General features: G+C 47.6%; 1 protein-coding gene across 4 annotated transcripts in view; it reads left to right on the top strand.

The window, feature by feature from the left end:
• Positions 1-15,576, top strand: part of prdm5 (PR domain containing 5) — a 581,469-nt gene extending 565,893 nt beyond the window's left edge. For all 4 annotated transcript variants that reach the window (XM_072496197.1, XM_072496195.1, XM_072496194.1 and 1 more), the window contains one exon: positions 13,883-15,576. In XM_072496197.1, coding sequence (XP_072352298.1) covers positions 13,883-14,047 — 165 coding nt within the window. In that variant the 3' untranslated portion in view covers positions 14,048-15,576. The remainder of the gene's footprint in view (positions 1-13,882) is intronic.
• Positions 15,577-24,647: the final 9,071 nt, after the last annotated feature.

The following is a 24,647-nucleotide window of genomic DNA, read 5'->3' as shown; positions in this document are numbered from 1 at the left end:
CAGATGTTCATTGGACGAAATGGCATCCTGTGCACTTTGCATCACAAATGTGCATGGGCATCACAGAGGCCATTTTGAAACTCTCAGGGCACACTTGGCACTCTAATAATGGGTGCTACTAAGCCCAAATTCTCAACTGAGGAAGCTGAATTATTACATCTGCTATATGTATTCTTTTAGCAATGTAATCCTTGCCATTCGCTGTATTTTGGAAGTTCTTTGAGTTGAACGGGATGAAGCACAGTTATCAGAGGTGGAATTTGATCACTAAAAACAATTTTCCTACTGTGTGGTTTAATGCTGGCACAAAAATAACCCATAAAGTAAGCATCTCCTTCATTTTCATTTTCACTTTCAGGAAGATCAACTTTATTTAAAACAGAAAGGTTGTTCGATGCATTGTCAGATTCCATAATTGTAGGTTGAGAAGTTACACGCCGAACCATTCTGGTTTTCAGAAGCTTTTCACCATGTCCCATTTTGGGGTATGATTAATTCAGTGTGCTGAGAAATTAACTGCGGTTTGACAAAGAGTCAGTGTGTTCCTTACAGCATTATAATGTAACCAGTCATCTAACTCTATATATAGGTGGATGTATTCAATTTGAGGAGGGCAGTTGCCCCAAGTCATTTTATATGCCTTTTAGTGGTTAGCTCAGGAGCAGCATTCGTACAAGCCTGGAAGATTACAGGATAGAAGTTGAAAGACTTTATGGCTAGTGAAAAATTCCATCAATAGTTTTTGGGCTTTGTTTCTGTCTCAGACATGTGTCTTTTGTGTGGTAAAACTGAAGAAAGAGTGCAAAAAGAAGAGTTTGAAAAGCGGTAAACAATATAATTACTGCACACTACTACAGCTATTGAACATTGAGTGTAAAGAAGGTTCAGTTCAGATCAATAGCAAGTCGCATTCATGCCACATAATTGCCATGTAATGAACATCTCCAACAAGAGAGAACCTAACCATCTTCCCCTTGATATTCAATGGCATTACCATTACTTAATCCCCCACCATCAACATCCTGAGATCTACTTAACTGAGAAAAACTTAATTGGACCAACCATAAATATACTGTGATTGCAAGAACAAGTCAGAGACTGGGAATTCTTCACCGAGTGGCTCACCTCCTCACTCTGCAAAGTCTCTCCACTATCTACAGGCACAAGTCAGGAATCTGATGGAATACACCCGCCTTGCCTGGATGAGTGCAGCTTCAACAACATTCAAGAAGATCACCACTATTCAGGGAAAAGTAGCCCGCTTGATTGGCATAATATTCACCACCAATGGCAGAAACATAGAGGGCGGGATTCTCCACTCCCGCGCCGAAGTGCCCACGCCGTCGTGAATGCCATAGAGGTTCACGACGGCGCGAAACGGCCCCGATCCCGACCGATTCAGGCCCCGACAATGGGCTAGGATCGGGGCCACGCCATCTACATGCGCCAGGCCTTGTCGCGCGTAAAGGCGGCGCCGCATAGATGACGCAGCCGGCGCCGCATAACTGGCGTAACCCGCGCATGCGTGGTTGCCGTCTTCTCTGAGTCCACCCCGCAAGAAGATGGCGGACGGATCTTGCGGGGCCGCGGAAGGAAGGAGGTCCTCCTTCAGAGAGGCTGGCCCGATGATCGGTGGGCATCGATCGCGGGCCATGCTACATTTGAGGTACCCCCGGTGCAGGGTCCCCCCGCAGGCCGCCCCCCCAGCGTTCCCGCGCTGTTCCCGACGGCAGCGACCAGGTGTGGACGGCGCCGGGGGGAACCCGCAATTTTGACCTGGCTGCTCGGCCCATCCGGGCCTGAGAATAGCGGGGGTGCCGGAGAATCGCCATTTTGGGTGTCTCCGGCGATTCTCTGGCCTGCGGCCCGCGGAACTCGACGGGGTCGTTCCCGCCGCTTGGGAGAATCACGGGAGGGCGTCGGACCGGCGTCCCGGGAAATTTTGGCGGCCCAGGTGATTCTCCCAACCGGCGCGGGAGTGGAGAATCTCGCCCATACTACCTGCAAGATGCACTGCAGCAATTTGCCTAGATTCTTTTCAACAGCATCTCCTAAACCCGCAATTTCGACAACCTAGAACAAGGACAGCAGGTACATGGGAACAGCATCAACTCCAAGTTTCCATCTAAGTCACACATCATCTTACTTGAAATTATATCACTGTTCCTGCACTGTCACTGGGTTAAATTTCGGGATTTCCCTTCCTAACTGCACAGTGAATAAAGCTGCACCAGATTTGCTGCTACGGTTCAAGAAAGTGGCTCCCCACCAGCTTTTCAACAGTTCGGCAATGGCCATTAAAGGCTGTTTTTTCCCGTGCTACGATCCCAGTTGATGTTATAACTGGACGGAAAGATCCCAGAATGCAACCCTAAAGACCGTAAATTCATTTTTTTAATAAAACATGGAGGGACAGAGTCACAGGGCCACTAATTAGTTTTAACAACAAAAAATGTATTAAACATGAAAACATTGAATTATAATACATCTTCACCCCCCACCTTATCTTCACAACTACAAACAGATTATAAGATTGACATGGATTACAAAGTGCACCTTATGCTACAATGGTCTCTAAGACCCCACTGCTTCCATAAGGTTTCGCTTTCGGTGTTTGCACCTCTTCCTTCAGGTTTCCTTTGTCTTAAAGGCTTTTACATAAACTCCGAGTCCAGCCACCAATTTCCACAATTATTTCAAATAATGTCTCCCAAACTGTAGTAATTTTCACAAACCTTAGTACTACTGTGGATACCTTTTCTGGCTTCTCATGATCCAATGCCTTTTCAACTCTCTGTTACTTTACTGAACAGTAATCTATTCTGGTTCCCTGCTTCCTCTGTTCTTTTAACTTCAGACATCTTCATTTCTCTAGTTTCCTTGACTAGCCGGACTTAAGGTTGCTGTCATCTGTTTTCTTAAGCATTACTCTATAGTATTTTTTTCTTCTAGCAAGGCTGAGAGATGTTCCATCTTTAGCCTTCTAAAGCCAACTGCTTCTAGCAGAGCTTTGAGAGCTGCCTACTCTCTCACTATTTATCTCCAACTGCAATCAAATTAGCTAAACTAAAACTTAAAAGCTTCTCTACCTTAAAAGGACCCAGTTGCTAAGCAACCACTGCTGGTTTATTTACTCTTCATGCCGTCGCCCTCTCTAAGCACAATAGAATCACAGTTGGAATTGAAACCAACTTTGTCCAGCATGAATCTAATTATTGGTTTTATCCTTCCAGGCACAGAAGCATTAACGTAAGCCCACTTAAAACTATGTTCTATTTCTAACGTTTACCAACACAAATATAAATCTCTTAAAGCTATATTTGTTTCCCTAATATTAGCAATGCCCACAGCCAATGAACAAATGAAATAAACATTGGAACAAGTTTCATTCAGTACTTTTTTTCCACCACTGGCCAATGGGAACAGGTAAAATCAAGTCTTAAAACTCTTTGGCTCCTCATTTATTTTCCGGACTAGGTTCCCTATTAATATTTTATTCTCTCACGCAGAATCTATGGGAGTCTCTTTATATATTGAAAATAATGCAAATAAAGACCCGAGGACCTCGTCCTTGATTCTTCAAATTTCTTGTCCATCTTTAACTCCCCCAATTCTGAAGTTTGTTCAAGACAAGAAAGCTGCCATGAAGGAAGCACCTAATGGTTAATAATCAAAGCAAAATGTAGGGATGCTGGGCTATATGATTCCATTGCAGGATGTTTTGTGTGTGTCAGCGAGGACAGGCTTGCAGAATTATGTCCTCTGTTTCAATGAGCCCTCCACCTACTTCATGAAACAATGTCAGTTGCAATCAAGGCTGTCACTTCACTCAATGTTTTTGCCTTTCCTTTGTATTTATTCCAGTTTAGCAAAGGATTCATTTGCATTTTCAGCCAGTTTATAGTCCACAGCATGTTATTCCCTGCTTAGGGTGATCACAATGTTTTCTATTTTCTCAATGATTAGTAATGGCTGCCCAATTTTACTGCCTTGCTAGAGTTTGTGGGGATAAAAGATCAGTGATGTCACAGTGGCACTGCTGTCTCACAGCGCCGGTGGCCTGGGAGCCATGCAATGGTGGCACCATCTCCTGCGCCAGAGGCACGCCTCCAAATGCCCTTGCAGTCGCAGGAATGTGACTGACACCTCCTCCTGAAAAGCTTTATGCGAAAAACCGTGAATCTGACAATACCTGAACAGATTAGAACCAGGGAGTTGAAATTTTCAAACAACTCCTTAAAGATTCTCAGGGTGGACACCTCATAGAATCTTAGAATTTACAGTGCGGAAGAAGGCCACTTGGCCCATCGAGTCTGCACCAGCACTTGGAAAGAGCACCCTACTTAAGCTCACACCCTGTCCCTGTAACCCAGTAATCCCAGCTACCCTTTTTTGGACACGTAAGGGCAATTTAGCATGGCCAATCCACCTAATCTGCACATCTTTGGACTGTGGGAGGAAACCAGAGCGCCTGGAGAAAACCCACGCAGACACAGGGAGAACGTGCAGACTCCACACAGACAGTGACCCAAGCCGAAAATCGACCCTGAAACTGTGAAGCGACAGTGCTAAGCACTGTGCTATCGTGCTGCCCCCACTGTGCTACTGTGCCTCTACCGGATTTGAGGAAAATCTTGCAGGAGAGTATGGCAACTATGCCATTATTAATACTAATGCACCAAGGCTGGAACCCTTACAAGAACTTGCCTCCATTTGCCCCCATAAGGAACTCTGATCACGAAACTACTCCAGTACTTTCTCTCAATATTGGCTGCCCAATAATAAAATAATAAATTTGGTAAAGCTGGACCGCCTGATTGTCTGTCTCTCTCTGGAGGAACACCCTACGGATCATTGGGATCTTACCAGCCCAAATGAAAGAGTAGACTAATTTGTTAATTCTGACAAGGAAAGACTTTGCGGGGGGTGGTTTGGAGTGGGTTCCGGGCAGAACACATTAATTTTAATAGTCTGAATCCTGCCCGCCAAGGACAGGGGGAGGTTATCCCACTTCTACAAGTCAGATTTGACCCATTCACCAGACTAATATAATTTCATTAAAGCAATCGTTGGCCACCCGAATACCCAGATAACAAAAGTTGGATCTGGCAAGGCGAAAAGATAAAACTCCAGACGGTGCCCCCACCCACCCTCCCAAACTCCCAGGGGGTTAACCGGAAAGTGTTAGCTCTTATCCAAATTCAATTTATACGCAGAGAAGGAGCCAAATCTCCTAAGTAGCTTCATCATCTCTTCCATGGTGGATACTGGGTCCGTAATAAACATATCTAAACATATCATTAAACATATCTAAAATTAAAGGGATCAATTGTTCCGCAAACCTCTTATGAAACTCAATCAGGAAACCATCAGGGCCAAGACCTTTACCCCTCTGCATCAATCTAATACATTTCCCAATTTCTTCTGGGCCCAATGGGCATTCCAACTCTTCCCGCCTCTCCCTCTCTGCCACTGGGATGGATAATCCATCCAAAAAATCCGCCATGACCGAACTCTCCTCCGTGCTCCGTTCTATAGAGACCCTGATAAATTGTTTCAAAAGCCACGTTGACATTCAGCGGGAGGGAAACCAGACTGCCACTAGAGTCCCTCATCTGCATAATCTCTCAGGAAGCTGCTTAACGCCTTAACTGCTGAGCTAAAGGCAAATGATCTTCTCTTCGTGTTCATAAAATACACCCCTCAAATGTCACAGCCGGTCCACCGCCTGACCCATTGATAGTAATTCAAATTGTGTCTGCAGCTTTTTCCTGCTTGCCAGCAACTCTGGGGTTGGAGAAAATGAGTATTGATGGGCCACCTGAAGGATGGAGTCCGCCAGCCTCTGCATTCTTCCCTCATAGTGCTTTCCATGTGCGCTTTATAGGAAATGATCTCCCACCACGTAGAAGGTGAGATAAACTCACTTTTACTAAATTCCCCAATGGCAGTAGACATGCATTCGCAAAATCTTTTGTCCATTAACAATGCATATTCAATCTCAATGGCGGACGTTGGGAAAGACCAGACTCAAGTGTCAAATCCATAAAATGTGGATCTGCTCCAAGAAACCCAACAAGCCTTCACCACTCCTGTTGGAGTTGGATCCATCCTGGGATCTAAAACACAGTTTAAGTCACCCTCCCCCAGATTAGCTGATGCAAATATAAATCAGGGTTGGAGGCTAGCAGCTTGTTAATAAAACCCATATCCTCCCATAGATATGAATCAGGATGTCCGAAGTGCCCCCAAAGACGCACAAACAATAACATGTTACCATTGGGGTCTGCAAAGATCTAAGCAACAGAAAATTGAAGCCTTTTATTGATTAAAATTGCTGCACTCCAGACCCTACCATCAAAGCCCGAATGAAAAGCTTGTCTCCCCCCCCCGCAATCTTGCCTGAACTCTGAGCCGCAAATGAGTCTTCCGGCAGAAACACTATGGGCGGGATTCTCCGTTAGCTGACGCCAAAATCGGGAAACACAATTGGGTGGAGAATACGTCTCGTCGCCAATATCCCGGTAGGTGCCGATTTGATGCCAAATCACAATTCTCCATCACCTCGACAGCGGTGTCAATGCAGTCTGGAACACACATAGAGTAAACACAGTTTGCTTATCATTAGCAGGCCTGACCCGGCCTTCTCCAGGCCTCCGCGATTCTCCACCTCCGATAGGCTGGGTTCCCGACGGTGCGGTTCACTTGTGCTTTTAAAAATCGTGAAACTGGCGTCGTGGCTGATCAGGGAGCGAGCGGACACGGAGAGCCATTACTCTGGGCTGCCGAGCCAGACACTGGCCGGGGTGGGGGTCCCTGCCAGGGCCGGATGGTAGAGAGATATGATGGGGGACTGGGGCAGTGTCCAGGCACGTACCGCCATTGCCGCGGCCTGCAAGGCAACCATCTTGCTGCGCACGCCACTGACCACCCACCTTGGCCCCTGGCTCTGCAGGAGGCCCCCGGCATACAAGTGTCCCCACCCCCGCACCCCATCCTCCGCCATAGACCCCCCACCTCCCCCCCCCCCCCTCCCCTCCCGCCCGGCTGCCACCCGCTGGCGGGACATCAGGTGGCCCACCCAGGGCAACTCACACTGTAGGCCCTACAGGGGGTGCCGGGCGGGAGCTGCGGAGCATACAACTCGCAAGGGCATGCCAGCAGACGGTACCCCTGGCATCAAGGATGGGCATCAGGGTCAGAGGCCCTCATGGTGCCGGGAACTGACGAGGCTAGGGGTGCGGAGACGGGGGTGGCACGTGGGGGGCAGAGCCTGCAGTGCCAACCAGGGCCACCATGTAACCCATTGGACCTGGTTGGGCATGGGGTATGCACCATGCCAACATGTCAGCCTTTCACTCCCTGCAGACAATGGATATTGGAATTCAACCAGCAATGGTGGCCTTCCTGCTAGTCGCTGCAGCTCTGGGGGATGCACTGAGGCTGTACGAGCTGGAGCTGCTCGAGGAGGAGGAAGCTGCAGCAGTGAAGCGTGCCCCAGAGGAACATGAGGCAGCCGTCCAGGACGGAGAGCCAACAGGCCGAGGAGGTGGAGGTGCCAAGGTGGTGCTGCATGAGGCGTTGTGTATACCGGCAGCGCCTGTCATTCAAGGATCAGCCAACCGGGCATTCCGTTGAAGACTCCGGCTGTGCAGGAAGACAGTGCAACATATCTGCCAGATCATGGTGCACCTTGCACCGTGAGGTTATGGGGGACGACACCCGCTCTCGGTGTCCGTCAAGGTGATGGTCGGCATAAACTTGTATGCCATTGGGTCCTTCCAGGTGCCAAATGGGGACCTATCTGGGATTTCACAGACCTCGATGCACAGATGCCTCCGTTGCCTACCAGATGAGCCAGGGTCACGAGTGGGGGAAGGTGCTGTGGTGTTCCAGTTCCTCCCCTGCGGAAATCACCGACACGGGCCCCATCACCTTCTTGGGGTGCCTGGTGGCCCGCAGGCTACTCCATGGGATGGGGGTGTGAGCGGAGCTATCCCCTGAGGCTTCCCGCTATCTGGCGCTGCCAGTCCTGGAGGCACGCTCTGGTCTCAACTAGAGTCTGCATGCTCGCGGCCATGGAGCACAGGGAGTGGACCATCTCCGTCTGGGACTTAGCCACATCACCCATTGACTGTGTCACCACCTTCTGGGTCTGTGTCACATCAGCCAGTGACTGCACCATCTCCCTCTGGGACTGGGCCACCTCCCTCTGTGTCCGCACCATGTTGGCCAGCGCTGGGCAATGCTGCTGACGTTCCCAGCCATGGCCTGCTGTGCTGGGCCACACTCAGGAGAGCCACTGCGATGTTCAGGTAGCCCTGGCACATGGCTGCCTGTGAGGGGATAACCCTGTCCTGGGCCTCGGTCTGTACCTGCACAGAATGCCGCAGAATTAAACCTTGCACCCAAGTCCAACTTGCGAAACATTTAACCCACACAAGAACAAAGAAATGCAAACATGAACAAGGAAGCCCAACAACTCCCCATATCCACATGCCCACCCCAAACCCATTTTTAACATTTTTTAAACTTCGCTTACCTTCTCTTTCCCCCTTAGCAGCAATGGCAGCCAGTTCCCATTTGTAAATTTCTGTAGTAAACAGCACCCACGTGACTTCCATCTGAGAGGGGCAAAGCATCACGGAAGCTCGGAGCATACTGGGTCAAACGCGTTAATCACATTTAAATGCATGCAAAGCCAGTTTTGCAACTGCGACCAATGCGGGCCGCAAACCCCATTATCGCAACCATCGAGGAACCGGAGCATGACGCCCGAATTGGCATCATTGGCACCGGGCACGGACCTCGATTTTGGCCGGATGCCCGATTTCTCCTCTCGAGCAAGGTTCGTGTTTGGTGTCGCGAGGCGGAGAATTTCACCATACATCTATTGCTTCTGGTTTATCCAGCCTGCTTTTTACATCCTTTAATAAATGTGTCAACAGGATTTCCCTTTTGTAAAACCCTGATGACTTGTTCTATGTTTTTCTAAATGCATTGGTAAGATTTCCATTCCAACACTTTCCTGATAACTGTTGTTTGGGTACCTGGCATGTAGTATCCTGTTTTCTCTGCCTAATTATGTGCTTTGGATTATTCTTATCCACGGAAAAACCTCTTGAGTGCCAACAAAGACAGTGTTCGTGTTCCCTTCTTGCATTTTATGCCACCTCAGTGGCACCATCATACATTCAGGAACCCTTCATCTGTCAGACTTTCAATCCTATCCCATCATATTGACGTACATGCGTCGGGGAAGAAACCTCAAAAGGATGAAAATATGGTTAAAGTTTTCCAAATAATATTTTAATAATTGCAAATCCTGTTGGATTATGGAAAGATGAGATTAAACAATCTGTAAGAGTTTGTCTTTTTTAATTATTTCTTTTTGCAATTTAGAGTAGCCAATTCTTTTATTACAATTAAGGGGCAATTTAGCATGGCCAATCCATCTCCCCTGCACGTCTTTCGGTTGTGAGGGGCGAAACCCACGCAGACATGGGGAGAATGTGCAAACTCCACACAGACAGTGACCCGGGGCCAGGATCAAACTTGGGCCCTCGGCGCCATGAGGCAGCAGTGCTAACCACTGTGTCGCCATGCCACCTAATTTTTAAAAAAATTATCTGAAGCAGAAATTTAGTTCAAAGCTTTTATTGACTTGAATTTATTCTGTTGTTTAGTTCGTATTTTGTTCTTTGACATTTAAGAGTGCAATCCACCGGCCACGTTGTGCTCTCGCTCAAGTGGGGTGCAGCCGGTGGATGCCAGGAGAGGCCTCCCGCGGATTTCCCTGCAGTCTTCATGCCTCGCAGGATCCATCCATATCCCGCCCAAAAGGAACAGGACCAAACAGCACACCGAAGCTCGTTTTTAACCGACTTTGGTGAACTTACCCAGTATCTAATGGCCTTCCGGGATCTAGCCGCCTCCCCAGCGAGGCTGCAGCAGGCGCCATTCAGCACTGGTCTACACACGCATGGACCAGGCGGAACTGTACCCAGGGGGCCTCGGGGGCTATTGGAGGCCCCTGGATGGACAGGGTCAGTGCAGGGTGGCTCCCTGGCGCTCCCCCTGGAACGCAGGCACCTTAGTCCTGCAAAGCTGGTAACAGCACGGCCTAGGTGGCAGTGCAATGGTGCCTGAGTGCCAGGGTAGCACTGCCAAGGCTCCGGGGCCGAGAAGGGCCATGCCCATGAATGAAGGGTGGAGGGTGGGTATGAAAAGTGGGGGGTCTGCAGGGCAGGCAAGTAGGGGCCTCATGGGGGGGTGACTGGTGGGTCTCCTGGAGGGAGCGTGTGGTGGGGTCTGAAGAGGGGATCCTCCTGGGACCCCATAGCGGGGTATCCTCACTTGGGAGGGGTGTGGGATAATGCCCTTGTGAATTAAGGGTGACATTGACCATGGGTGGGGAGTGTGGGGGACCCACTCGGGACACCCTTTCAAAATGGCAGCCCGATCTCTGAATTCAGCTCCCCAGTGCTGAAACAAATTCTAAGTGTGGGCTATACCGGTGGGAAACTCACCAGAGTCCAAAAAAGTGATTAAATGTCATTGGATAGCAGTGGAGAACTTGCCTGCTGGTAAACTCCCTGAAAATCCCTCCACAAATGAATTTAGAATCGTGCCCCAAGTCTCCAATTCTGGACAGCACACTTTAAGAAAAACGTCAAGGCGTTGGAGAGGGTGCTGAGTGAATTTACAAGAATCATATCATAGATGAGGGATTTTAGTTATGTAGAGAGACCAGAGAAGCTGGATTGCCTTTCTTGGAGCAAAGAAGGTTGAAGGGGTAGTTCGTAGAGGTGTTCAAAATTATGAAGTAATTTGATGAGTGAAAGAAGAAAAACTGTTTCCATTGGCAGGAGTATCTGTAACCAGACCGTATGGATTTACAATGGTTGACAAAGAGGCCAGAGGGAGGTTGAGCATGAGTTTTACACAATCAGTTATGTTTTGAAATGCACCACCCGAAACAGTGGAGGAAGCAAATTCAGTGTTAACTTTCAAGTGACAACTGTGTTTATACTTGAAAAGAAGACATTGCCAGGCTGTGAGGAAAGAGCAGGGAGAGTGAAACCAATGGGATGGCTCTTCAAAGAGCCATCACACATAAGAAGGACCAGAGAGCAGCCTCCATCTGTGCTGTATAATTCTATAATTTTAGGGGGAACAGTTAAATAAGAAATTTTTCTGCAGCATACTCACCGCCACACAAAGGTGCCGGGGAGGTGGGCGGGGGGGGGGGGGGGGGGTGTGTGCAGCAGCAGCAGTGGAGTGCTGCTATCTTGGGTAAGAAATAAAAGATTCCATGACATTATTCAAAGAGGAGTAGGGATGTTGTGTTGATCTTGTCGCCATTTACCCCTCAACCAGTGTCAACAAACTAAATTTACATTTTGTAAATTATTTCATGGGACGTGAACCTTGCAGGCAAGACCGGCATTTGTTTCCCATCACGAATTGCCCTTGAGAAGGTGCTGGTGAGTCGCCTCCTTGAACCATTGCAGTCCATGTGGTGTAACTAACCATTTATCTGATTTGTTTGTGTTAGTTTGCTGTGCACAGATTGACTTGCAATTTTTAAAATTTTAAACATAAACTCTTCTAGTTTTTTTTGTCTCATCTTTCCATTATCCAACAGGATTTATATTTATTGAAATGCCACTTGGAAAACTTTAGCCATATTTTCATCTTGTTGAGGTTTCTTCCCTGTCGCATAAACTTCAATACACATTTGTACTTAAATGTGATCTCTGTGACTGCCTTTCAGGGATTCTCTTTAACTCTTTGATAACTCTTTTCCATCTCTTATGCCAGTAAACTCTGGACTCCCTCTGCTATTTTGATTTGTATGCAGCCTCTTTCATCTTCCATTTCCTTACAATGTTGCGATTTGTAGTAAATTCAACTGGACATTTATGTTTCCAAGAGGAAATATCGTAGTTGTGAAGTCAAGCTAACCTCTTTTTGACCTGAAGCTGCTTATTACCCAGGAGTTCACCACTGCAGTGGCAAATATTTGGTGCCAGTTTTCATAAGGCAGATGTTATTTCTTACAGATACAGATCATTTTAATAATAGGATCACTGCATTGAACCTCTCTGATAAAATAAATGCCTGTCTGTACCAATAGATTGTAAAATATTCCTCCACAAAGATCGTTGCTTTAAATATATCATTCTTATTTTTGATCATTGATTTCAAGATCTGGTAATCTTGACAGGAAAATTAATTAAGATGCTTTTATATTTTTAGTGTCACTATTGGAGGAGCTAATGTGCTGTAAAAAGCTAAAGTATGATAATGGCAAACAAATCCTAGTTAGGAATTTTGCTTATGAATTATTTTGTTAAATTATATATTGATCAATGTTTATTTTCCTTAAATGTATTTTATTCCAAACCCATTCAATGATACAAAAACATAAATAAATCGAAGAGCATTCTCCGCACCTCACAGTTCACAGTTTGTGCAAGTTTTGTCCCCTCCTTTTCACCCCCCCCCCCCCAACGACAAACAATTCCTCAAACATGGTCATGAACAGTCCCCACCATGTCTGAAAGCTCTCTGCTGAACCCCCCCAATCCGAACTTAATCTTTTCCAGCCGGAGAAAGTCGTACAGGTCCCCCAGCCAGGCCGCCAGATCAATGTTTATTACACCTTGCTGATTGATATAAGTTGAGCAAAATAAACCCCACCAATGATGGCTTTCCAGAGAAATTTATCTGGAATTGTTTTGCATTTCTCAAATGCACAGAATAAAGGGAATAAATGGAAAATAAGTTACTATAAGCCCCTCACTGCACATCTATTTTTAATAAGTTTGTAAACACACACAACAAACATTTGACTTTATTAAATTAATGTCCAGAGGATATAGGATTGTCCGGGGCTATTTTGGATTACTGAGCAGTAAATTGAATTTAGTAATCTGGCTGGATTGCCACATTGACACACAGGCACTAAAAAAAGTAACTGTATTAACTGTCTGCTTGCTTCTCCTTCTCAACTCTACCAACAGGAATTTATTGTTGGAGCTCAGCAATTATGGAATACTGATCTAAGTCACACTGGTTTGATTCCTAACAACCTGTCAGTGTCTCATCAAAATTTGACAGTAATGTAGGAAATGGCAATAGCAATAAATCCAGGTTAAAACTGAACTGCTCTCCAGCCCAGTGATTTTAATAACAATTAGAAACAGGTTGTTGAGATTTCAAATGCGTCCTCCAAACTCACAGAATGAAAAGTATGTTTACATTAATAGAAAAAATGCTTGAATTGTCAACAAAATGTGAATTATTTTGAGAAGAAACAATCTGGTCACAATGGGTAGAATTCCAAACTTGCAAATGGAAAAGAGAACATCTGTTTATTTTGTTTCATAAATCCAATTTTAGTTCAGGAATTCCCAGTTGCCCACAGTGGAAAGTGTCGCAGATGGGACCGGAAAATGTGGAGAGCAACCAAATGTCCGGACTGGAAAATCCCCCACTCCTTAATTTCTCAAATCCTTTATTTAAAAAAAATTTTTTTTTATAGTACCCAATTATTTTTTTTCCAATTAAGGGACAATTTAGCGTGGCCAATCCACCTACCCTGCACATCTTTGGGTTGTTGGGGTGAGACCTACACAGACACGGGGGGAATGTGCAAACTCCATACGGACAGTGACCCTGGGCCGGGATTTAAACCCAGGTCCTCAGCGGCGTAGGGTGCAGTGCTAACCCCTGTGCCACGTGCCACCCTTTCAAATCATTTCTGGATGTACTCACTATCTAATGTGCCTCTGTTGTGCCGAGTGGTGAGGCTTGGATTGGGGTATGCATGGTCACTTTCCTTTCACTGACTTCTTGTGTTTCTTCTTTATTTCAGGTCTGTGACTTATCATTCAGCTTAAAAAAAATGCTGATTAGACACAAACTGACACACAACCCAAATCGGCCAATGGCAGAATGCCAGCTCTGTCACAAAAAGTTTACAAGAAATGATTACCTCAAGGTTCATATGGAAAATGTGCACGGAGAGACAGACAGCTAAACCTCTGACTTTCACATTCCATCGGAGAACTTCAAAATTCCTGGAGTTCGGACAATTTATTGTTCAGCGCAGTGGTTGACTGCAGCTGTCAGTCGTGCTGGAATGCTTTGCCTTCCAGAAATGTCTAAGTCACAAAGAAATGATAAGTATTCTTCAACAGTTAATATGTTTTGTTTTACTGAAAATGACAGCCTGTTGAGAATGGGACATATACCGAGTTGAAAATTCCAGCATTCATGCAAATTTAAATCCACTGTGGACGTGTTGTGTCACATTTAAAAATACCCATAAACTATATTTTTCTTTTTACTATTCATTCATTTTAATAATTATTAACTGAATAAAGACACTTTGTAGTTGTTAATCCTTTAACCGTCAGCAGTACCAGGGAATTGTGTTCTCACGTGCAGGAAATCTTTTTGTTTCCAAATTTCAGTTCGCACATTGTAATGCAGATAAAAACATTCCTACCAGGAATACTGCTATTTATGTCACAAGAAACTTTATTACTGTCACATTGCTAATTAGCGAAATATACATTTCTGCAATGTTCTTAAAATAAAATGAAACGGAAACTTCTCTCCCTAATTTTTTCTTCTCTGTTTTCTTTTTACTATATTTTTTAGTTTAATTTTATATTATTTCTCACCTATTTCCTACATTTTAACTGTATTTTGACATTTTTTTGCGCCCTGACCTAGTTAATGCTGATGTTTAAATGACCCTCTTTGCCTCCTACCCTGTAATGTTGCTTTTTCTCATCAAATGCGCAAACATTTGTATTCTGAATTCAACCCTTCATCAATTAAAGGAAATCTTCTTATTGACAGTCAAAACCTTACCATTGATATTTGACTTGGACTGTTCATTGGGATAATCAGCTTAAATAATTCTGATTCGACTTTTCAGTCAACATTTTGAAGCTTGAAATAGTTGAAAAAGCTCAATAAGATGATTTGTATCAGGATCGTTTGCATCCGAATAGGATGTGGTGCATCATGTTAATACCTATTTCATGTAAAATATAAAATCTGAAATTCCACAGCTTTTCTATCAGACTCTGTCCTGGGGTTAGTTGGAAGTGAGCTAGAATTCCTGGCCACCACTGCCTCAAAGTAAAGTAGATTTCTGTTTAGGTGGTCTTTATTCAGGGATGCTGGTGACAGATGTATGTTCTTGGTGGGTGAGGAGATGCAGACATCCTCTCCACCACCATTGCCCACTGAAATCAGTAGATTGGTCTTGACTAGCTAGCCTGCAGTAGACAGGCATCTGTGTAGGAATGCAATCAGTACCAGTATTGCTTTGTTTCAAAACATCGGTCCACAATGCCTTTCACAGGACAACTTGGAATGGGCAATAAATGCCAACCTTGTATCCCAAGAATAAATAAAAATATTGTAGATTTGTAAGGGCTAGGAATGTCTATAAAGAGGTATTAAATATAATTTTCCAAAAATGCTGTCACTATATAGATTACAATGCAATATTTGTACAATAGTTAAGAAATAAACAATAAAACAATTGTGTATGTTTAATATTTTATTCAAAATATACATTTTGCTTTCTGAGAATTCTGTCAAACATGATCAGAAAATAGGAAGAGATTTATGGTTATTGTTCAAATATATTGATGTACATCTTACATTTTTCAACTTTGGTGATGTGTGTCATCTCCTGTTTAAACTGGCAAATATTCACGAGTACAGAGTGCACTACAGACTGCTGTGAATTATGGTAGAGAGTGGTGATTTTGCTAAATTTAAAAAAAATCTAGAGGATGAATATCATTAGCCTTTCCACCCCAAAAGTCCCATAACTCCCTATGACAATGCGGTGTAAGGGCTCCTCAATGGTTGAGACCCAAATGTGGCGGGTCCTGGCCTTGCGAGGAATTCCTGCTTAGGTTTTAATGGATGGAGTCTCTGACTAGTCCTTATATAGCCTATGACGTAAGAGAGGTAAGGTTGGCAATCCCCTCAAATTGACATGGAGATCACAGGAAGTAAAGATTAATCTTTAACCAGCGGCAGGAGAAAAATAACCTTCCGAGCAGTAAAACATTGCGGGCAGGATATTTTTTTAATGGTGGGGTTTCCCATCCGCCACTCAGAGACAACGGGGCAAACGTCCCTGCCAATCACAGTAGTCTTGCTGCCATTTAACAGTCCAAGGATAATTAATGGAGCAGAATTTTGCCTCCGAGATCAGGCGGTCAATTAGATTGGCCAACAGCTCTGTAGCCCCGGCAGTGGCCAGGACTGGAACTACAAGCAGCCCCCAAATGCAAAGTTCCAGGTCCAGGTACCGAGAGATGGGGAGAGCGGTGTCTCACAATGGGGCGAGTGGGGATAGGGTCTTGTGCTCCCTCGCACCCCCACCCGGCCTCTGCATACAGTAGGGGGCACATGTTGGGAGAGAGGATGGGGGAAGCATCCAATGTGGAAAGGCAGCTATTGTGAAAGGCATCTCCTCCATCTGACACTGAACACCTCGAGCCAGCCACAAAACTGAGGCTGGGTGGGAAGCAGCCCTTCAGTAGCTAATAATTGACTACTTAAGGGTCTCAATTGGGACAAGGGCAGACGGACCACCCTATGCCTCACCCTCCCCACATAGAATTATGGATAGGTTGGATTTGACGGGAGGGCCATCCAGGGAACTTTACGGGACCCTGTTGCTAACTTTGCCTTAGTTTAATTGCTCTGTTTTATCACCTTTGCTCTTGAGTCGCCAGGTATCTTTATGATACCACCACGTGGTTCAAGTCCGAGTAATGATCAATAATCCAATACACCGCTTAGTAAGATTTAAATCAAAGCACATTTATTATACACAGTAATCACTACTCATGTACAAATTCTACGTCTAAGCTACTTCTACAGCTAACAGGCCAATACTTAACTTGGAACTGGCCCACCAGGTCAGGGAAACGAATGGCCTTTCGTTCGGGTTCTGAGCCTGCGGGATTCGTAGTTGGTACAGATTGGTAGCTAGGAGCGCCTATCTCGTAGCGAGCGTTGAAGTAAGACTTACAGTTTTTGAGCGGCTGTTGAAGAGTTAAGCGAGCTGGAAGAGAGAGCACTTTGAACTTGGGGCTCAATTCTTATAGTCCCCAGGGGCTTCCTGCCTTTTGGGGCGGACCCTGTACCTGGTTCCAAGTGATTGGACTTTGTCCCAATCACTTGGCGCGATTTTCTCCAATGCTGGAGCGGTTCACTGATCGATGGGCCGGTCTTGAGGTGGTCGTTCACCTCTTTTTGTGTCGGCTTCTGCTGGCGCCGAAGAGTCTGGTTTTGCTTTGTGTCTAAATGTTTCTTATTGTTCCCGGGGATTGCTCATTAGTATGCAGATGGCTGGTGTTTTGTTATGCTGATGGTTGCTGGTATCGATCTTGTCTGGCCTTTCCAGAGGTAAATACACAGCCAACCTGCAGCTGCTCGTTTTTGTCCGGTTGGCTGACTTTCCCATCAGCCTTTGCCGTTCGCCATTTTGAATCGGGAGTTGGCCATTTTAAGTGGCTACAACCCCCACATGCAAACCCGTCAGTGTGGGTCGATAAATTTCTGCCCTGACTTTTTCATTTTCTCTGGACAATTATTTTATTCATTTGCAAAATTCAGGAGTTGGGGAGGAAAGGCTATTTCATTCAATTGAGTAATGAAGAGTCGATCAACAATTGATGTGGGGAGACAATGTGTCATGAGGATCGGTGGTCTACTGGCAGGAACATGGGGGCAGGGAAGTAGGAGACGAGCAGTTGTGAAATGAACTCTCCAGGAATACACCCAATACGATTTGGAAACCTTGGGCGCTTTGCGCTCATTCGGGAAAGGCCCAAAATCGAGATTCGCACCAGACGCAAACCAGTTTGCAATTCACCCGGCTCAATGGCGAGTTCTGGATCATGCCCAAAAATGGCAAGCATATAATTACCCCTCAATTGCATTAATTTCAATCTCTAGTGCAGCGGCCGCCCGGGATTTACCTGACACGCCAGTGGAAAATCACACGGGCATCGTTTAGTACTTCTTTTAAAAACATGAAGCAGGCGCAATGGCTGCTGAGGGAAAGTGAGATGAATAGCCATTTTCCAGCATGCAGCTCAAAGGGCGCCGGAGCTGTTGGCCCAGTCCTCCGAGGAGATGGGGGATCCTTCCGGGGTGTTGGGCTTGGTCGGGGTGGTTGAAGCGTTCCAAGTCGGGGATCGCCTCTGAGATGTTTTGCGTCTGTGAGGCCTTCAAGCCATCTTTAAATATTGTGGGGACCCACAAAGGGCAACCACAGCTGCAGCCTGACTAACCTACCAAACACCAGGACAGAGCCTAGCTGAGCCTTCAATGCTGAAAGTCAATTTGACTCCCTTTGACTGTGAGCAGACTCCAGCTTCACAGCTGAATGCTGTTACAAAGATTGGTTACTTGTGAGAGCACTTCACAGCTGCAGGTTGTGTTTGCTACCTGCTCCTGCTGGTGGCTGCAATGCCTGGAGACTGCTGTTGCTGTTTGCTTCCTTTTCTGTAGCTGGAAAGAAGGACAATTATTTCTAAGATACCTGGATCTGAAACACTGGGCTCAGGGGGACGTATTAATCCAGAAAGCAATCCGGTTTGAAGCAAGATGACTCTGCGGGACCTGGTGGGCAACATTGATCCAAATGGGCTACCTGATGATGCTGTTGAAGAAATGCTTTTGCAGTTTGCTGATGCTTTTGATGCTAGTGTGGTGAGTACTGCATCTAACTGGCACGTCACCACAGGTTAAACACACTGGAAGTCAAGGATGTTCAACTGCATCTTGAGCCCTAGTTGAATGCAGGGACCTGGGTTCGATTCCCGTCTTGGGTCACTGTCTGTGCGGAGTCTGCACATTTTCCCCGTGCCTGGGTGGGTTTCTTCCGGGTGCTCCGGTTTCCTCCCACGAGTCCTGACAGATGTCCTTGTTAAGTGAATTGGACATCCTGAATTCTCCCTCCGTGTATTCGAACAGGCGCTGGAATGTGGCGACTAGGGTATTTTCACAATAACTTCATTGCAGTGTTAATGTAAGCCTACTTGTGACACTAATAAAGATTATTATTATGCCAGGATTTGGTTCTGATTAAATTGGGCCGTGTGGAAGGGCTTACACAGCTGTGGCTCCTGTACAGAGAATGGCACTGATACATGGAACAGTTAACTCATTGATGGACAGATCGTTTCTACGACGAACCTCTGGACACGATAACACATTCTCAGGTCTGTTATCCGTTACTTTTGAGGAACGTGCGAGGGATGATACCGTGTGGTTTTTGACTGAAAATGAGCTCATATGGCTTTGTATTGGTAACAATATGGAATGATGATATTTCTTTGTTGTTTAATGGTTAGTGTAATATGTAGAATGTTACACAGTTTATTTTAAAATCTTTGTTACTGTTGACCATTTAATAAACAAAATATTCTCAACTCTCAATGTGCCTCCTCCCGGGTACACGTGCCACATCTCAGAGGATGATTCGTGCATAGCATCTCAAGGAAACTTTGAAGCCTGAACACAAGGCGTGTTTGAAGCATAGAGGCAGCTGCCAACAATCAAACACTAAAGAGCAGGCCCTCACTGCTGGGGATCCTCTCATGACCAAAGGGTAAGTTTGTGAATCAGGAGAGGGCATCTGAGCACAGCCCCCCTAATGTTCCTGGCAGAAGTCTGGGGTCCTAGGTCTCATAATGTGGCTGGGGCCTCATGCGTCACCTGGCTTTGCCAGCCCTGGCACCTCCCCATTGTCTGCACCAACGCTCTCCTGCGACCAAAGCCTTTGGGACTCCTCCAATCGGATATGCACTCACTGAAATATACCTGACATCCCCTCCTGAATGTTATGGCTGTGACCTATCTTCTGCATCAGCTCTGGGAGAACCTTGTTCAGAGGCTCGGCATCAGACTGGGACCCTGCAGAGTCCTGGGATCCAGCACAACTCAACCCTTGGATCCTCCTGCCTCCATCTGATGTGCATCAGCAACTGTGTGGTGCTCACCAGATTGTGCCCCAGAAGCCTGACAACTAATGTTTCCCACCGATGTGTGTGTCTCTGTGCTGGTGGAAGGTGGAGGTGATAGCTGTGACGTGTCGTGGGTGTTCTCCTCTGAAACAGTCTCTTGGCGGCGGCGGCGGCGGGGGGGGGGGGGGGGGGGGGGGGAGCAACTCAGGATGGCCCGGCCTCATCAGATGGAAATCCTGCGAGACGATTAATATTTGTGAGTGAGAGGGAAGGGCCATTTTGTCTGACATGAACTACTCACTCTAGACAGGTCATGTGGGTGAAGGGGCAGTGGATTCGCACCTCACTGCCAGTGACTTCTCTCTAGGGCCCATTCCTCATAGTGGGTGAGGACTCATCTCTGGGAGTCTGCTGCCCCCTTTCTTATTTATTCTAGTCTATCTTATCCTGTGGGGACAAAGAGAGGGCAATGTGAGCCGCACGCTTGATGGGCTGGGGGGCCTATAGCAGGCAGCACGTGTGGGCAGCGTGTCCTATTATGAAGGGGTCGTGCTGGTGGGTGCCAGGGGGTTCTGAGGAACAAGTACGAAGATCGATGTGGTGAGAGTGCGAGGTGTCGGCCAGTGATCTGTTGGGTTGCGGGTAGGTGCATTTGGGAATTTGAGCGGTGGCAGGCGGAACTGATGCCAGGACAGAAGGTGGCAACTTGCCCTTGCAGCTCAGTGGAGATCATTGCTCTTTTAAAAATATATTTTTATTCAACACTTTAATATTTTCACACCAACAGTCCCCCCCCCCCCCGCCCCCGGCACCCTTCCCCACCCCTCGACAGCAGCCAGGTCTCCAAAATGTAAAACAAATAAACCCCATCTCTGGTATCACCCCTCAGCACATTAGCACAGTGATGCACTATCAATTAAGACGAGACGAAAGTAGAGAGTAATCTAGGCTTTATTACACAGAGATGTGTTTCCTCCTGCAGCTGTTGCCGAAATGGCTGCAGCTCGGAGAGCCCACACATTTATAGTCCACCTACTGGGTGGAGCCAACAGGCAGGGATCTACCCCCGTACCTGTAGTACAGGAACCTTACCTTATTACTTCTCATATACGTAATATATACAAACAGTGGTGACGACCACATTCACCCCCTATTAAAAAAGTGTCCAGGGGTGGTGGAAAAACTATTTACATGGTATGTGAGCATTTTTAAAGTGTACAGTTTGGGGAAAGTTCACAAATGTAGCCGGTGGGGGGCCTTGATCCTCCGTTGTGAGCGCCGCAGTCCCGGTGGTGATGCAGGCGCCTTCTTGGTCGCCGGTGACTCTGGGAGCGTGTAGTCCTCACCTTCATCCCCGGGTGGGACCAAGGGGAGGACGGATCGTCCAGGAGCGGGGGCTGTGGTGAGGTGCGCTGGGGGGAGGATGGGTGGCGCTGGGGCAGTTGGGGGGGGGGGGGTGGGGGACCAGCTGATGCTAGGTCCCTGACGGAGACTGTGTCTTGGCGGCCATCGGGGTACGCCGTACTGCAGGTTTGCTGTTCCCTCTCGACCAATGGGTCCACCTTGTGGAGCCGCACGTGCTTGCGGAGGAGAACGGGCCCTGGAGCTGCCAGCCGCGTTGGGAGCGAAACCCCGGAGGTGGACCTCCGTATCAGTGTGGATGAAGCTCTCCGTGCTTCCGGAGTCGAGAAGGCAAGGTGTTCTGTGGCCATCGACTTTCACCGTCGTTGTCGCGGTTGCGAGGTTGTGTGGCCGGGACTGGTCGAGCGTGATGGAGGTGAGCTGCGACTGGAATTGGTGGGCCCCGGGCTGGTCGGTGGCGGTTGCAGGCAGTTGCAGGTGATGAGTGGCCCGATGAGGTGCCCGTCGAGCGGGGGTCCTGAGGCGCCGTTCAAAATGGCGCCGAAGATGGCGGCGCCCACAGGGTGCATGTGGCGGGTGGCATTAAAGATGGCAGTGCCCACGGGCCACACGAGGTTTGATGGGGTGAAGATGGCGGCGGCCACGGGCTGCACTTGGGTTGCGGGGACGAAAATGGCGGCGCCCACGGGTCGCACGTGGGGGGGTGCAGGAACAATGGGCCTGGTTACAGCGCCGATCGACCGGGCCTGGCACACCGCAGCGAAATGTCCCTTCTTCCTGCAGGCCTTGCAGATTGCGTTCCGCGCCAGGCAGCGCTGCAGGGGGTGCTTTGTCTGCCCGCAGAAATAGCACTTTGGGGGCCCCCCGGGATTGGCTGGCTGCCGCGAGGTGCAGGCTTGGGGTTGGCTGGGGGCGGTCGCTGGTGGGGTCCACGATGTCCAGGAGGGGGGGGGGCGGTCGGGGTTGTACGCTTGTACATTACGGGAGGCTACCGTTAGCGAGGTTGCGGGTTTCTTGGTCGCCGCGAGGTCGAGCGTACCCCGTTCTAAGAAGCGTTGGCGGATGTACGCCGACTCTATGCCCGTAACGAAAGCGTACCTGATTAGGAGTTCGGAATGTTTAACGGCCGAAACTGCCGAGCAATCGCAGTTCCTTGCCAGGGTGTGCAGGGCACGCCAGAAATCTTCCAGTGATTCACCGGGGAGTTGTTGCCGCATGGACAGGAGGTGCCTGGCGTAGAGTTTGTTGATCGGCCGGGTGTACTTCTCTTTCTGAAGTGCCATGGCCTCAGTGTAGTTGGGCGCGTCCCGGATAAGGGGAAAAGTATCAGAGCTCAACTGTGTGTACAGGATCTGGAGTTACTGTGCTTCTGAGGGTTGTTCTGTCGCTGATCCGATGTAGGCTTCAAAGCAAGCTAGCCAGTAGTCGAAGGCCGACGTGGCGTTATCTCCTTGAGGATGCAGCTGCAGGCGATCTGGCTTGAAGCGTAGGTCCATCGCTGTAAAATCTCTGCTAAAAAATTGATGCACTATCAATTACGACGACACGAGAGTAGAGAGTAATCAAGGCTTTATTAAGCAGAGATGTGTTGCCTCCTGCAGCTGCTGCCGAAATGGCTGCAGCTCGGTGAGCACACACATTTATACTCCGCCTACTGGGCGGAGCCAGCAGGCAGGGATCTACCCCCGTACCTGTAGTACAGGAGCCTTACCGTATTACTTCTCATATACGTAATATTTACAAACAGTGGTGACTACCACACACAGTGGTTAGCACTGTTGTTTAACAGCAACAGGCGCCCTCGTTCGTTTCCAGCTTAGATCACTGTCTGTGCGGAGTCTGCACGTTCCCCCTGTGTCAGCATGAGTTTCCTCCGGGTACTCCGGTTTTCTCCCACAAGTGCCGAAAGATGTGCTGTTAGGTGAATTGAACATTCTGAATTCTCCCTCCGTGTACCCGAACAGGCGCCGGAGTGTGGCGACTGGAGGATTTTCCCAGTAACTTCATTGCAGAGTTAATGTAAGCCTACTTGTGACACTAATAAAGATTATTATTATTGTCTTCCCACTCCACCTTCACCCCTCACCCCTCTCAGCACTTTCTCCTTCACCTAGAAATAATGGAAACAGTTGATCAAGGCCCTCAATGGTTTGTTCGTCCTAGATTAAGGCCGGAGCTACCAGTGGGCCTGTCCAATTCGTACTGGAAGGGTCTTCGTCTCCCCCCCCCCCCAAATCAACTTCACTAGAATATCAGCAAAGTATTCTGTAGGTCTCCGGCCCACCACCCCTTCGGGCACACGCACGGTCCTCAGGCTATGTCTTTGCAACCTGTTCTCTAGGTCTTCTACCTTGTCTCTGTCCCCTGTTAAGCTGTGCTAACTCCTCTCTCACCAGGGCAAAGGTCTCACTCACCCATTCCTTAAGCAAAGTCATCATCATGGTCATCAAAGTGCTTCGAAAACAACCGCCGTTCGAACTCTCCAGCCATTACCTCCGTCATCTTCTCCACCGTAATGCCCGTGTTCCCCACCCGATGAGCTCTCTCCTATTTTTCCTCCTGCCCCCTTCACCATGCTCGATGGCAGATTTTCGCTCACTGCCTTCTTCCCCGGATTCTTCTTTGCGGTTTTTGACATTCCATAAATGCCCCAAAACCTTTCTACAGCTTCTCACCGACAAATCTTCCCCAAACACTGGGCTTAAAGTGCCAAAAAAGACTACTCTGGCAGGAACCACCAAACATGCAACCTCCACCTACATGCCGCAACCAGCGGTCCCTTCATTGGTCTTCTTCTGGCATTGGATGGTGGTCTTCATGGTCATGCTGGCCGCACTGACAGCCGCTGCCACTGCCAACCAGGTGTCATTGCTGACCCTACTGCTGGGCTTCTGACCCCTCGGTGGAACAGGAGCCCCGTTTCGCATCCAAAGCGACCTGATCAGGTCGGCATTGCTGGAGCGAGGAGTAGATCTGTGTACTGTCATACTTGTGTGCTGATTGGTGGTGAGTGGTGCTTAAAAGCAGCTCCCCCTTATTAGCGGCGATATGCTGAGGCACGAGTCTGGCGAATCAGCCGACGAGACAGCCAGTAATGGCGAGACTCGCGTGGGGGCTCATTTTCGGCTGTTGAATTCGGGCCGCGATCTGGCCAACCCAGGTGTCGATGAACACTCTGGCAGAGTGCCCCCAAAATGACACTTGGAAACTTTTCTATTGAATCGCGCCCCTTATCTTTTTTTTAAACTTAAGTGCAGA

The sequence above is a fragment of the Scyliorhinus torazame genome, chromosome 3 (assembly GCF_047496885.1).
Source record: "Scyliorhinus torazame isolate Kashiwa2021f chromosome 3, sScyTor2.1, whole genome shotgun sequence".
In the NCBI taxonomy this organism is placed as follows: Eukaryota; Metazoa; Chordata; class Chondrichthyes; order Carcharhiniformes; family Scyliorhinidae; genus Scyliorhinus; species Scyliorhinus torazame.
This window is presented reverse-complemented; position numbering and strand designations above follow the sequence as displayed.